Below are 15,068 nucleotides of genomic sequence, written 5' to 3'. Positions count from 1 at the left end.
GTGGAATTTGCTCTTTCCCCTTCTTACCATGGAGTCGTACTGCAAAAACTAACCTTTCCTTTGGGAGTGGGGGAGGGGAGTAACGTATTTTTACCCCTTGTGATTGCAAAGAAAACTTTCCAAATGTGAACCAAATGTAATCAATAGGATGGATAAAAAAACGATGACTTAAATTTTTTTTTAAATGTAAATTGGAATTTTTACATTTAAATTAAATACGTGTTTATTTTTAAACAATAAACCAATTTTAAATTAAATTAGAAGTTCACAACCTATGTTAAAGCCCAAACTTACTGTATTATAGCACCTAGTGGAATTAGATGATTTTCAGTGGGAACTGGATGCCTTTGGTGCCTTTGAAAATCCCACTCTCATAGGTAAACATTACTAAATATCCCATTGCTTATTACCTTAGTAAAAACATCCAGCTAGTGTTTTTCTTCCACTTTCCCAACCTGTCTCTCAGGCATTTTTGGGTGACAAAAGCCTGGCTGTATCTTCACAGCTGCTAAATCCCTCAGATGCCCAAGGCTCATTAAATAATGAAAATTATGGGATGGATAAAATAAGTTGATTCAAACATCTACATATGTATCCCAAGAATCATGATTGAATTCTGCAGTTTCATATTTACATCAATCAAAATCTCATTTTTTTTATTTTTATTCAAGTCTACCAAAAAATTTCCAGTTGCCACACAAGTTGTGTGTGTGTGTGTGTGTGTGTGTGTGTGTGTGTGTGTGTGTGTGTGTGTGTGAGAGAGAGAAAGAGAATGTGTACAGAAATTAGGGGACAAATTTCCAATCAGCCCCTAAACTGTAGGTGTTACACAAACATTAACTGATAACTTCATTGTGCATATGAAATGAAAAATATCAAACTGGCAATCAAAATCATGTGATATTTTAAGGTCCAATTAAGGACCAGCCACAGTTGGAATAATTTTGGTGAAGCATTACAAATACTTTGGGAATAGTAATCTTTCCAAATATCTCAGCGATCAGAGAGTAATAATTTGATCCCAAGTCATTTGGCTGTATTAGCACAATTTTTTGTTTGGGGGGGGGGGGGCAGGCTTTATTCTAAACCTTTAGGAAGGAAACCCCACATACCTGAAAAATGTGTGGTGTTCAACACATACTTTCCATAAACGCTTTGCAGCACGATGATTTGGCAACTTAAACCCAATAGTGCTTTCAAACTGTTCAAACTAGGTAGAAAGAAAGAAAAACTGAGTAGTTACAGATTTATATAGATTCAAAGGCCAGAAGGGACCACTATCATCATTTAGCCTGACCTCCTACATAACACAGGCCATAGCACTTCCCTGAATTAATTCCTTTTGGAAATAGAGTGTCTCTTTTACAAAAACATCCAACCTTGATTAAAAAAAATTAATAAAAAAAAAAAAAAAAAACCACAACCCCTGGTAAGTTGTTCCACTGGTCAACTACCCTCATTGTTAAAATTTTTCATCTTATTTCCAAATCTGAATTTGTCTAGCTTCACTTCCAGCCATTCCTTTCTCTGCTAATTTGAAGAGCCCATTATCAAATATTTGTTCCCTGTGTGAGTATTTATAGAGTGTAATCAAACCACCCTTTAACCTTCTCTTTGTTAAGCTAAACAGATAGAGCTACTTGAGTCTATCGCTATAAAGCATGTTTTCTAATAATAGAATCATAGGACTGGAAGGGACCTTGAGAGGTCATCTAGTCCAGTCCCCTGCACTCAAGGCAGGACTAAGTATTATCTAGACCATTTTCTAATCCGCTCCTAAAAATCTCCAGTGACAGAGATTCCACAGCCTCCCTAGGCAATTTATTCCAGTGCTTAACTACCCCTGACAGTTAGGAAGTTTTTCCTAAAGTACAACCTAAACCATCCTTACTACAATTTAAGCCCATTACTTCCTGTCCTATCCTCAGAGGTTAACAAGAACAATTTACCACCCTCCTCCTTGTAACAACCTTTTATATACTTGAAAAATGTTATCATGCCTGCCTCCACCCCGCAGTCTCCTCTTCTCCAGACTAAACAAACCCATTCTTTCCCAATCTTTCCTCATAGGTCATGTTTTCTAGACCTTTAATCATTTTTGTTGCTCTTCTCTGGACTTTCTCCAATTTGTCCACTTCTTTCCCAAAATGCGGTGCCCAGAACTGGACACAATACTCCAATTGAGGCCTAATCAGCACAGAGTAGAGAAGAATTACTTCTTATGTCTTGCTTACAACATTCCTCCTCATATATCTATAACGGGGCATACTCACCTCTCATGAGTCCCCCCGCCCTCCGGCCAAGTGTGTGCGCCTGTACTCTATGTGGTGTCTCTTTGATGACTCAGCCCTCCAGCCGAGTCACACACAGTCTGTCTGCGTGTTAAAAGCAAAGCAAATCCCTTCTGGGGTATAAGTCTAACAGGGTCCTCTCTCAGTGCCCTCAGTAATGCCTCAGTTTGTCCCTGCTCCGGAATAGAACGGTGTCCCAGGGCTCCTTCCCTGGAGGCAATGTCTTTGCCCTCTCAGGACCTTTCTGGCCCCGGCTCTTCAGCTGGGCTTCTACAGTTCAGTTCAGTTCCCCCTCTGGGGTACTTCCACTTACCCCAGTCACTAATGGGGAGCTTGGGGGAACTGGGGACCACCCACTATTCCAGGTCCCAGCCCAGGAACCCTGTAGTTAGCCGCTGTCCCTATGTCCCTTTATCTCAGGCTTCATCTACACTGCAGATGGGATTAACACTCTGAGATCGATCCACCAGCGGTCGATTTAGCAGGTCTAGTGAAGACCCACCAAATAGATAGCAGATCGCTCTCCAGTCCACCCCTGTTCTCTGCCCCCAACAAGAAGAGTCAAGTAAGTCGACGGGAGAGTTTCTCCAGTTGACCCCCCGTGGTGTAGACCCTGCGGCAACTCAACCAAGGTACATCGACTCCAGCTACATGAATAACGTAGCTGGAGTTGTGTAGCGTAGGTCGCCTTACTGCGGTAGTGTAGACATAGTCTAAGTCGTGCTACTGCTCGAATTCCCTGGGCCACTTCCCCGTGGCCCCATGTCATCTTCACCTTACCTCAGGGCCTTGTCCTGATGGAGTCCCTGCAACCAGCTCAGGGATCCTTTGCAGCCTCACTGGCTTCTGGCAGCACTACCTAATCCAAGGTCGTGCAGCTCCCTCAGCCAGCACACACCATGCACACTCCTCCAGTTCTAGCAAGGAACTGAACCTCACTCTTGCCCTGCATCTCTTCTCATACTGACCCGCTGGGCCCTGATTGGCTGCTTCCCACACAGCTGCTCTAGGCAGTCTGGAGAACCTCTCTTCCGGCCTTTTCTGGGGTGGAGTGTGGCAGGGCCACAAAGCCTCCAGCAGGGGGCCTCAGGGCCTAATCCACCCCTTCACAACATCCCAGAATGATGTTTGCTTTTTTGCAACAGTGTTACACTGTTGACTTATATTTAGCTTGTGATCCACTACGACCCCTAGATCCCTTTTCGCAGTACTCCTTCCTAGGTAGTCATTTCCCATTTTGTACGTGTGCAACTGATTGTTCCTTCCTAAGTGGGGTACTTTGCATTTATCCTTATTGAATTTCATCCTATTTACTTCAGACCATTTCTCCAGTTTGTCTAGATACAATTTCATATTAATTTTCTCTACCTATATCATTTCATTACTCCATATGTACATACCTGCATATCTCTACAAATATATACACATACAGTCTCCTGATTCCTGTCTTGAAATCCCAGTTTGGGTGATGATGGAATAGTTTGTTAGGACTCCGAATGAGGAGTGAGAGTTTATTGATTAAGATGGCTGCGCTATGCATTGTAGAACAGCACAGACTTTTAAAGAAAGGGCTTGGGAGATTTAGGAGAAAGAATTATGTGGTTAGTGCCTTTCAACTATTTGTTGCTCTAATGTTTTAGCAACTTAACTGCAATGAGAAAACATTTGGATTTTCTGACAATAGCCTGAGGTGAGAAAGAGTCCCCTGAGATTGATTTGGGTTTCAGAGACCACTAGGATTAAGGAGGTATATAGGAAAGGAACTGGAGTTAGTAAATGAGAGTGGGAAGCATTTGTCTAATCTATCTCTATGGGGTTGAATATCTTCAGAAGCAAATGAGAAGGGCAGGTCATTGAAAGGGTTTGTGGTGAATGCTATGCATTCAATCAAACCACCAGAGGGCACTCTTCATACAATAGTTCATAACACCTTCAAGCACTTCAGAAGATGAAGTGCTGTAGATCTGAAACGACTAAGATTCTTATGTACCAATATTACTGATGGATAGAAATTTTATTCCATTGATTTACTATTCCAGGATATCTGTAAAGCACTGAATGCATGGCCTATGTGCTCCTCTGATTGGAAAGGGTGAACAGACCCGTTTAAACCATGTGTAATCTCTGACCAGCTACAGTGAGAAGCACCCAATAAATAAGTGTATTTACTAATATTTTATCAACATATTATTCACATTCACAAAATATTTATGACGTGGTATGAGAGTGTTATCTTTAAATGCAACAGGACAAATTCATCCTTCATGTTATTTCATGACCCAGAATGTATTTTAGACATATTTTAAATAAGGGATTTGCCTAATCTTTCCTAAGAAAGGGGAAAAAAATTCAATACATCTTAAAAATTTAGATGAAGAGTACTGATACAAACTTGTGAACAATGACAAACAAACCAGTCCATGAGGTCACAAGGTACTTTGAATAAGTTTCTTTTACTAGTATATGTGACAGGGTCTGCTTACCTCTCCTGGTCGGATTTTGATGTAGAAATTGTTCCTCTTGTATGAAATTTTCAGAACCTTTGGCCAGGCAAATCTATTTATCCTGAGTCTGTCTCGATATATTAAGAGACCACTGGCACAAACCCCTAACATGATTTCAACTCCTTCAGAATCCTGAAAAAGTAAGCAACATACTTAGTTGATTTCTTCTCTCCTTTTCCAAAGTTCCATAATTTTATATGGCTTGTTCTTATTTGAGCTACATATTTGAACTGTGTTAGCTGTGGTGACTCATTAGGTAACCTTAGCTTGCTTACTTATTCATATCTATACAAACAGCTGTAAGGTGCCATATTTAACAACATCATATACAAAGAAGATGAAAGATTTTACTGAATGTTAAAAACTTCTCTGAAAGACTCCAAAAAGGAAAAAAAATAGCATAAGAGGTTTAACTACATTGATAATTGCTTTATTAAACAGTATTACCTCCCTAATGCTATAAGCACAACCATAAGACTGAGAGTGATGAGGGACATTTCTTTACTATCCTGTTTACTATATCCCTCATCATCATGATTGTTGGTCTTGTGCAGTTTCATATCTAGTTCTTCCCCAGGTTATTTATTTATGTAGTTGCACCTATGCCCAATACTCTTTCTTCCTCAGCATTTAGAATGGAATGGTTCCTTAAAGTCTTTGCTTATGGGGCTTGTGCTGTCACTCATTTTGCCTGAGAAACCAGGCTGCAGTTCACATTTCTCAGGACTTTAAGGTGTCAAAAGCACTCCTTTAGAAATCTTACAAAATAGTCTAAAAACTCTCTTTGCCATTTACTATTACAGATGCATGCAACTGGAGATTTGTAAAGGATTCATTTTTCATTATATTTGTTTCATCTAGCTTATTAAGTACCATCGGAAACAAAAAGGTTATCACGTTAAGCTTGGAGGCTTTTTTAAAAATTATTTTAAAACAATTTTAAGTTAACAACAATCTGACAACAGAACTTACAAAACTTTCATACTATGACAGTCATGAAATGAGTGAATTGGTTTCGTTTAGTCGCCTAGCAAATCATCTTTTAAAGATATACTGAAAATCTGGCTGCATTTTAAGGTGAACCAAAAGACTAGAGGCATAGTTAATTTAGTTGTAAAGGAAATTCACAATTTGAAAATTCTACTGCAATTCAAAAATTACTCATGCTGAACTTTCTTAAGGTGAGATATACACCAAAGAACTAGACAGTGTGTAAAACGTACTGCACCATGAGTGAGAGATCAATAAGAGATACAGCAATAATGTGTGTGGGGCCCTCAAAGGGGAATGACGTCTAAATAAAACTAGATTTCAGTGTTGGGATGTACTATCCAAAAATAAAATTTAGTGTCTGCAATTGTATTTCAATTTTTCATTTTTCTAAGAACAAAGAAATGTTTAAATATACTGAGACATATTTTCAAAAATAAAGGCTTGAGGTCCATATGCAAAATGCATGCACAAAGTCCCAGATGCAAGGGACTATTTCATATTACCTGTTTAAGAAAAGATTTCTTTCCTGAACTTTAACCTTTGTACCAGTTATACCTGCATTCAGGCCCAGATCCTGCCACCTCTATTCCCCAAGCAGTCCTGCTGATTTAAGTGGGAGTACTTGAGGAAGCAGGTATTACTCAATGTGAGTAAGAATGACAGACTCTGGCTCTTAGTATATGGGTGAAGAGACTATCCAAGGCAGCTCTAAAGAGCAGCAAGGTCGTAGCCACATTGGAGAATACATTACACATACTTGTACAGTTTTGCATATGTAGGCAACTTACATAATTATCAAAATATTAATTCCCATTTATAAACACAACTGTCAGTCCAGTTTTCAAGGAGAGTGCTTAATCAAGGAACAGAATAATTAACTTAGTGACTGTTTGCAGCCTTCAGCTCATTGATGCAGCTTTTATTATGATACCTTCTCTAGACAGTAAGCAGCTTTGATATAAATACACATCAACTTTACTGAAAGTTTTGCCCTGATCCTTTTTGTTTTTCATTCTTTGTCAGATAAAATTGGGTAACAAGGTCTTTGTTGCACAGAATAGGTTACTCCAATAGTTGTACTCTTCTAGTTACCAGCATTTCTCCAGCATTACATAATTTTTTTGAGAGAATAACTAGGCCCTATTGCAAAGTAACTAACTTTTGGTATCAAAGACCAAAACATATTTTGCACAAAAACTCATAAATGTTCTTTGTTGATCTCCCTCTGAGGGATGGAGGATGTTAAAATGCTACAAAGAAAGCAGTGACATTTCCTATTCCAGTTCTAGCTTTGCTCCAAATGTGCCTCAAGATCTTGAGCATACATGCAAGAGACAAGAAAAGCAATAGCATGCCTATTGGGAGAATGCTGTCCACTGAGCCATAGACAGCGTTTTCATTTTCAGTATAGGCAATTAATAGACTACAAAGGATTACCTTGAAGTCTGTAATACACATACACAGTTCCTATGAAATGCCTCATGCACATGGATGAAGGCCCTTTCAAGATCCAAGCAGCATATTTATCTCAGCTGTTGAAAGGTTCTGATGCAGAATGAAAATGGCTCTACAGTAATTTGACCCTTCACAAAAAATGTGGTGCTCTTCCAAAGCTCTGGTCTTTTGTCCAGCATCAATTTGCCAAGGACATTTACTGACTTCACTCTACAGTTGCTGGAATCTATGAATCTTTTTCTGAATAGTGAAACAGAAAAATTCAAAAACAACCCCCCCACAAGACTACGAAATGACTGGCGATCTCTCATCAACCACACTGAGTGAGTACCTCTTGATCTGTGAATGTACCTAACCTAGCTGATGATTTTTAGAGACAGTTTCATCATGGGAGATTGATTCCAAGAGAGTTCCTATTCATTGGGCTAACTGAAACAAATACACTTCTTTCAATGAGAGCTAACCGTCAGTCCCTTTATCACTACCAATCTGATTAAGTTCCAGTATGGTTAACAAAGTGCTTCAAAGGACTTTTGCAGTGTTAGAAGTGGTCTGCTTGTCTAGATAAAACACCATAATTGACTTTATTAAATTGGAAAATTCAGCTGAATGAAAGAACAATCAATCATTGCTTGGATGTCTTCTGATAAAAATGCATATTTTTCAAACAAATCCAGTCAATAGCTCTGAGGCTCATTACATTAACTGTTTCTCAGATCACAGCTTTCAAAAAAAGATTTGTTTGTTTAATCAGCTTCACAGACTTTTTGAAACATGCGTACCAACAGTTGATGGAACTGGAATCAACTAGTTAAATTCTGCAACAACTACAAAATGTAGCTGCGTTTACATCATGACACACTAATCACTTTGGGCCTATTTCTGCCACTTTTGCTCACCTTGAGTAGTACTTAATCTACAAGTTTTCCCACTGAAATCAGTAAGAAAAATGAAATCAACAGGACCTTCTGAAATAAAGTCAAGCTGAGAAGGGCCCCATAATATGAAACAAAGAGTTTTTAATCATAGTCCAGACCTTGGCATGATGTAGATCCACTCCATACATGGATAGTTTTTTGGCATTCTCCAAGAAATGCATCTCAGCCTCTGCAGGTGTCATTCCCCTGAAGAAAAACAGTCATTACTAGTATCAGTTTTGAGCAAGAATAATACGGAATAAACTTCGGTACATGGGAAACACATTGTCAGAAATTAGTTAGAAGCCATTACACATTTTGCATCATCATCTTCCATGCTAAAGAACATTTTTTTTCCTAGCAAAACAGTCTCACTCCTCCAAAAGACCTGTGCAGAACTGTTAGTTCCCTCAAAATATTTTGCAGCAGATTCTAATATTTCACATGGAGGATGCTCAAACTCCAAAGTTGAGTGGAAGTTGAGTGGAGGTCCGCTGCTCACCTGTGGCTCTTGTGCAGCTCGATTACTTTGTCTTCCAGTTCTTTAGTATGATTTGGTGCAAACCGGAATTCACTGACATAATCACTTCCATATTCATCAGGATCATAATCTCCAAGTTCTGACTGAACGGTATAGGACCCCAAAAGAGCAAGAGTAACAAAAGAACAAGGCAGCCTTCCAGACACTATGTCATCTCTCAGCTGCAAGCAGAGGTAGTACCTACAATAAATAAGAGCAAGAGTTTACAGGAGTTCTTCCAACACTTTTAGAGAAGTGATGTGGTTCAGTCATTAGTAAGAATTTCTGGGGTCTTTTCCTGACTCTGCCACTCACAGTCCTTGAGCAAAACACCCAATTTATGCCCAAGTTCCTCCATGTGTAAAACTGGGATAAATGCTTGTCTATGTAACAAATGAATGCTAACTCTTAAATAACTAATCTTCGTAAAGCACTTTGAGATTCATTGATGAAATAGGCTACTCTCTGTGTTTTATAACTATTAGTATAAGTCAGGAGTTCTCAAACTTTTTCTTTCTGAGGCCCCCCAATATGCTACAAAAACTCCCCAGCCCAGCTGTGCCACAACAACTGTTTTTCTGGATATAAAAACCTGGGCTGGTGTTAGGAGATAGCAAGTAGGGCAATTGCCTGGGGCCCCAAACCACAGGAGGCATCGCGAAGCTAAGTTGCTCAGGCTTCAGCACCGGGTGGTGGGGTCCGTGGTCCCGGGCTGCAGTCCCACGTGGCAGGGCTTTGGCTTTCTGCCCAGGATCCTAGAGAGTCTAATGCCAGCCATACTTGGCGGACCCCCTGAAACCTGATCATGGCCCCACAGGGTTGAGAACCTCTGGTATAAGTTACAGAGAAAATTCCCCATTAGATATTAACTATACTAAGGTATCTACTGTCATACAGATATCCTGAGCAATTCATCTTATTTGATTTATAATTTTCTGTAATAAGCACTTCAGAAATACCAGTTAATTGATTAGCTAAAAAGCAAAAACAACAAATGACTACTTCCCATAAGGGTAGCTATGCTGCTAAAAATGATCCCATTAATCATGCAATGTGAGGGCCAGATAGAAGAAACTGAAAATAGTTTCAGAGGAACTAGAAAGGAAGGGTGGTTTAGTGGCTAAGGCACAGGACTGGGAGAAAATCCTGACCCTACTACAGATTTACAGCGAGACCTTGGGCAAATTGCTTAATCTCTGTAATCTCTCCTGCCTAGGGGAAAAAAGCCCTCTCTCACTAACCACCTTTTGGGGAAGAGCAGCCAATCAGAGCTGCTACAGGAGGCAGGCGGGCAACGTTTTCTCCCCTCCCCTCAGGAACAGAGAGGAAACAGGCAATACCATTTGCACAAGAGGGGGCCAGGGAGGCGGGAGCAGAGAGATCCCAGCCTCTCATTATAGGATTGCTCCTATCTCCCCCAACCCCCTCCTGTGAAAAGGGATTGGTTACTCCCACCTCTGCTCCTCTCTAATGCTGCCGCACCAGGGCTAGCAATGGGGAGAACCTCCTCCACAGTTGCAGGAGGAGCAGCTGTGAAGCAAAGGAGGATTGTTGTATGGTTGGGTGGACGGAGTTGATGTGGGTCTGGAGCAAATGTGATGGAAGGGTGGGGCAGAATTAATTGCTGTAGAGATGAGGTGGCTAAAATCGCATTTCTCCATGATGATGTGGGGGAGTTAAAAAAAAGTCAGAAAATAGCTCATAAACATTAAAGAACTGAATGATTTGGGGTCCAATCTCATGATTTTTTTGGGATGTGAGTCGTGATTTTGGTGGTTGGCAACAGTGGTGTGAAAAAAGGGTAGTCTGAAGTGGACAAAAGAAAAGTATAAGTTGCAAGTGAACAATCTGGTTAAAAACAAAAAGAGGATAGAGGTGAAACTAGGAAATGTAAGATAGAGGGGGAGAAACAGAGGGGAAGAAAAGTTGTGCAAAATAATGGTTTACAGGGGAGTCACAGTTTTATTTTTTGTTTGAGGCCCCATATTTCCTTGCAGCTCTGGGCCTTTCTACTTGTGTAAGTGAACATTGCAGCCTGATGTCTTTTCCAAATCTCACAACAGCCCAGACTGCATGAGACTGGGATGCAGAATGCTTTAGACTGCACTGCATGACTGGGTTAAAAAGTCAGCAGAAGGGTGCTGCACCACTGGGACAGCCAGGGTCACTTAGCCCCAAGAGGTCCTTCACAGAGAGAAGGGACTGCCAGAAATTAGGTTAGGCTAGGATCTAGTTCTGGACTTAGTTTTCAGGGTGAACCAAGGTTAGGATTCAGATTCAAAGGCATCCTGAGCTGTTCTTGTGAAATTTTGGCCCCCCAAATGGCAGAAGTCTCATTAAACCAATTGATATGAATTCCTGCTACTTTGGGCTGTATCCAAAAATAAAGCTGGGAATTAACCCACTTCTGGGGTTTGGATCAACCCTGAACCAAAACCATGGGAACAGGCTTAGAGCTGGGGATTTAAATTTGAAAACACATAATTGCGGGAAAGAGGTAAGTAATGTTTACTTTCGAAATCCTGGTTCATGTTCATGTCCAGTTTGATGATTATAGTTGTATTTGTGTCACACAGTGTCTAGAGGACCCAACAAAACACTAATAGGCAAGACTGGGTACTGCAATGTTTGTGAACTCTGAAGCTAGAATTAATTCTTCTCATTAGAAATACGTATTGAGAAAGCCTGATTTTGGTATCAGTTTATCAAATGTGAAAGTCTTCTAGTTTGGAAGTCAAAACAATGAATAAAAACCTCAACTATTAACCTTTTCTCTACTAAGAGAACATCAAATATTTCCCATTAGCTCATAATTAGAAGGCGGCTGATAGTAAAACAAAAACATTCATGCTTCCAGACAGATAGAATGTCACTGCTGTCAAAAATGTGTTTAAAAGCACTTTTGGAAAGGTATTTATTGTTTCAAATACCTGGTAATATCTTCAGACAGCTGGGAAGGATCGGGAGGGTAAAATTTCACATTAAAGGAGAACTGCCAAGCACCACCTGAAAAAAACCCACAGGTTCACTGAAATTGCCTACACAAGTACAAATGAAGATGTTCACACTGTTAGGTTACTAGCAATCTAAAAGATAAATTAGGAAATATTCCAGTCAAATATTCAGAAATGACAGGATTTATATTCTTCTTGTATACAATATTTAAGATACCTTCCTACTTCTCACAGTTACAGTTTGAGGCCTACAGTTCTTTTCTTGCATAGTGAAGAGTAATTTATTTCTAATGCCCTGAAAACTGAGCAAGAAAAGAGTCTGTTTACTGAGATTAGATGTATTAAAAGGTAGCCTATAGAAATAAAATAAAAAGAAAACAAAACGTGGAGATAAGCATTGGAAACACCACAGGCTAAAAATGAAAATGGGCTTTACTATGTGACCACAATTATGTGCAAAATAGATCATTCTATTCTATAACCCCGCACTCAGCAGTGTCTGAATGCTGTTTTAGCAAACACACTGTCTCTGTAGCTGGCATAAATTATCATATAGACAAAATTGCAAGGACAAATGTAAAGGCCATTAATGAAAAAAATGGACCCAAATTTTTAACACAAGGGAAACAATAATCGTAGTACTTTAGATAACTCCTGTCACAGGCAATAACTTTACACATCCTATAAGACATTTTTAATAGAACCTTACTTTTCAAAACTATAGATAAAAAAATACCAAGAACATTCCAAAAAAATAGGGAAAATTTAAGAGGATAAGGATTCCTAGAAAACCGATGTCTCATGTTTAATAAATGGCACCGATAAAAAAGCCAAATGCTTGGCGAACTAGCAAGCAAAAAAACAAACAAACCACACACAACCCCCCCCCCTCCCGGCCCCAACCTCTGGTACAGCGTATCAGCAACCAAGATTCTGTTGCATTAATTACATAGCTCTTCACCTATATTACTACTACAGAGACCCTATATTAATTGATCACCCCCTTGCACACAACCAATATCTCAGGTGACATTACTGTGGGAATTGAGAAATGGACATCAAGATAACCTGATGCTTTTATTTTCTAAAATATGGTAACCTATTAAAATACAGCACTGAACTGAAAAATACACTTTAAAAAAATGTCCAAGACACTTGTATAATGATGGTTACAGATTCTTTGTGGGCACTATGTGAAATAGGACTCCTCTTTATAAACTCTACAGTGTATTCTTTCATTCTAACACAACTAACAGGTATTTTGCACTGTCTAAGTTGTGATGAACGTATGTTTTGAAGGCGTGTCAACTTCTACTACTGGATTTTATGCTGGATAGAAGAGAGGAAGTGTTAATGTCGACTATATTGCAAATGCTACTTTTAAATTGCCTTAAAATTCCATATAGTTTTCTTGATCATGTATTTGGGACTGTTCATTTAGGGCCTACAATGAGATCTGCATGGTTCATTCCTTGCCTCATGATTTCAGGGCCTTCAGATCTTCAGCTGTACAGAGCTCATTGCAGGACCAGGGCCTTAATTTGCTGAATCTATTCGAGAACATAGATTTCATATGCTAAAAGAGGTTGACATTTAATACAGAAGAAGATAGCCCCAAATCCTCTGTGAAATTTTTGGATACACACCCTTGTTTGAGAAAGAAGGGAGAGAGAAGATCCCCCTGACAAACAAGAAATAAATTAAATCCACATTGTGCCCCTCAGGAATATGATTCTGTAAGAAAAAAAAAAGTATAACAGGCCTGATTCTCCTCTTGCTTACGCTGGTTTCAATCAAGAATAACTCTATTAAAGTCCATGGTTTTAAACTGGTGTGAGGAGAATCAGGCCCAGCAACTCTATAAACAGTGTTGGCCAAATTCTTTTCTCAAATACTGGCTTGGATTTCCTCCTGCCTGCAGTGGAACTGAGCACTCTTGAAAGCAGACATTTATCCTATATTCTTATCAGTATTCAATACAATTGTGGTTCTAATCATTCATGAAATAGATCACTTGTAAGATAGTTTTACTATTCCAAAGTTCTTAACAGAATTATCTGAACCAAGCAAATTAACACTGTCATCTATGACAACTCTAACAGTTCCCAGTGTCAACTGTAGGACTAGTCTTTTCTGCCCTGGTTAGTCTCTTGCTGTCACAATCTTTCATTGTCTAGCTCTTAGCTAAAACACACATTAAATTCATTGCAATCAACTGTATGTAGTTGGACTGCCTTAATTGCATCAACAATCTACATAACTTGTTATCAAAGTCTACAGCACTTTCTTTTCCTGTGATAACTTTTCAGTATCCTATTAACAATTACACAATGAAACACAGATTTCAATTATTTTTCATTGCACTTCATTTTTAGATAGTATATATAATATCTAGGATAGTTTGGAAAAGGTGAAGTTAATCATTATGAAAAATACTCTAAGGGAAATTTTCCACACTAAGTTTAAATTAATCCTTTGAATCTTGAAATGGTAACCTACTATTTTAGGGACTGATCCTAGAAACACAAACTACCAGATGTAATTCCTTGTAAATGCTAGGCTGCTGAAAGTGATTATTTATAAGATGTGTGGAGGAGAATACTGAAGTTTTCTTGCCAAAATAAAATCACATTTATAAACATTACAACAGGTTTCCAAAGAGCTATTGGAGGAAAAGAAAGGTAGGTCACAGTTTGAGCCTAGCAGTCTTGACACAGGGTCCCTTCAAAACATTTTTGGATTACTAACACAGCATACAGCTAAATTTAACAACTGAGCCTTTTAAAATATTCACATGAAGCAGAAAATTGATTTTCCTTGTGAAGCAGTAAGTCATCTTAGGAACAAAGTTCAAGTTATTGGAGAAGTGCAGGAACGAGATAAAGATGTTTTGGGTAGAGGGATATCTGTACTAACACAGTTACGTGTTTTGGTATGTAAGGCCAGCAGTGTTCCCAGACGTGGCCCAAATGACAGTAATTCAAAGAAAACAATTTATATCTTGTGACCCAGGCCCCAAAGATTATATTGCTTAATGCTGAGTTTAGACTTTTCCCTCTCTGTAAATGTCAAATTGTTTTTAGCAATGAGACATTTATATTTCATGATCCTGACCAACTGATTGATTTTATTAGAGAGTAAAAAAAAGATGAAGAAAAACATCCAACAATTCTTCTTCTACAGACTCAGAAACAGACCTGAATAAATAATATGAAACTTAACATTTGAGATGGGGCTTAATGATAAAAGTGATGGTTTCTCTTGAAGAGGGAGTGCAATATTCACAGAGACTTCTTCAACTACCTGCTGCTCCCCTGTATGCCTTCCCCATACAGTACACCAGTCTTTGAGGCTGGAGAGGGTGAGGTTGGAGCTCAGGCCTGCAAATGACTGGTAGGTTTGCACCCCACTAGTCATTCTAACTGGTAACTCAG

General features: G+C 39.1%; 1 protein-coding gene across 31 annotated transcripts in view; it reads right to left on the bottom strand.

The window, feature by feature from the left end:
- Positions 1-15,068, bottom strand: part of EPB41L3 (erythrocyte membrane protein band 4.1 like 3) — a 192,879-nt gene that overhangs the window by 32,937 nt on the left and 144,874 nt on the right. For all 31 annotated transcript variants that reach the window (XM_034762672.1, XM_034762662.1, XM_034762663.1 and 28 more), the window contains 5 exons: positions 11,611-11,686; positions 8,663-8,881; positions 8,280-8,367; positions 4,775-4,927; positions 1,113-1,210 (listed from right to left, as the gene is read on the bottom strand). In XM_034762672.1, the coding sequence (XP_034618563.1) occupies positions 1,113-1,210; positions 4,775-4,927; positions 8,280-8,367; positions 8,663-8,881; positions 11,611-11,686 (634 nt within the window). The remainder of the gene's footprint in view (positions 1-1,112; positions 1,211-4,774; positions 4,928-8,279; positions 8,368-8,662; positions 8,882-11,610; positions 11,687-15,068) is intronic.

This window comes from Trachemys scripta, chromosome 2 (genome assembly GCF_013100865.1).
Source record: "Trachemys scripta elegans isolate TJP31775 chromosome 2, CAS_Tse_1.0, whole genome shotgun sequence".
NCBI lineage: Eukaryota > Metazoa > Chordata > Testudines > Emydidae > Trachemys > Trachemys scripta.
Note: the sequence above shows the minus strand (reverse complement) of the source record. Positions and strands in the feature narration are given on the sequence as shown.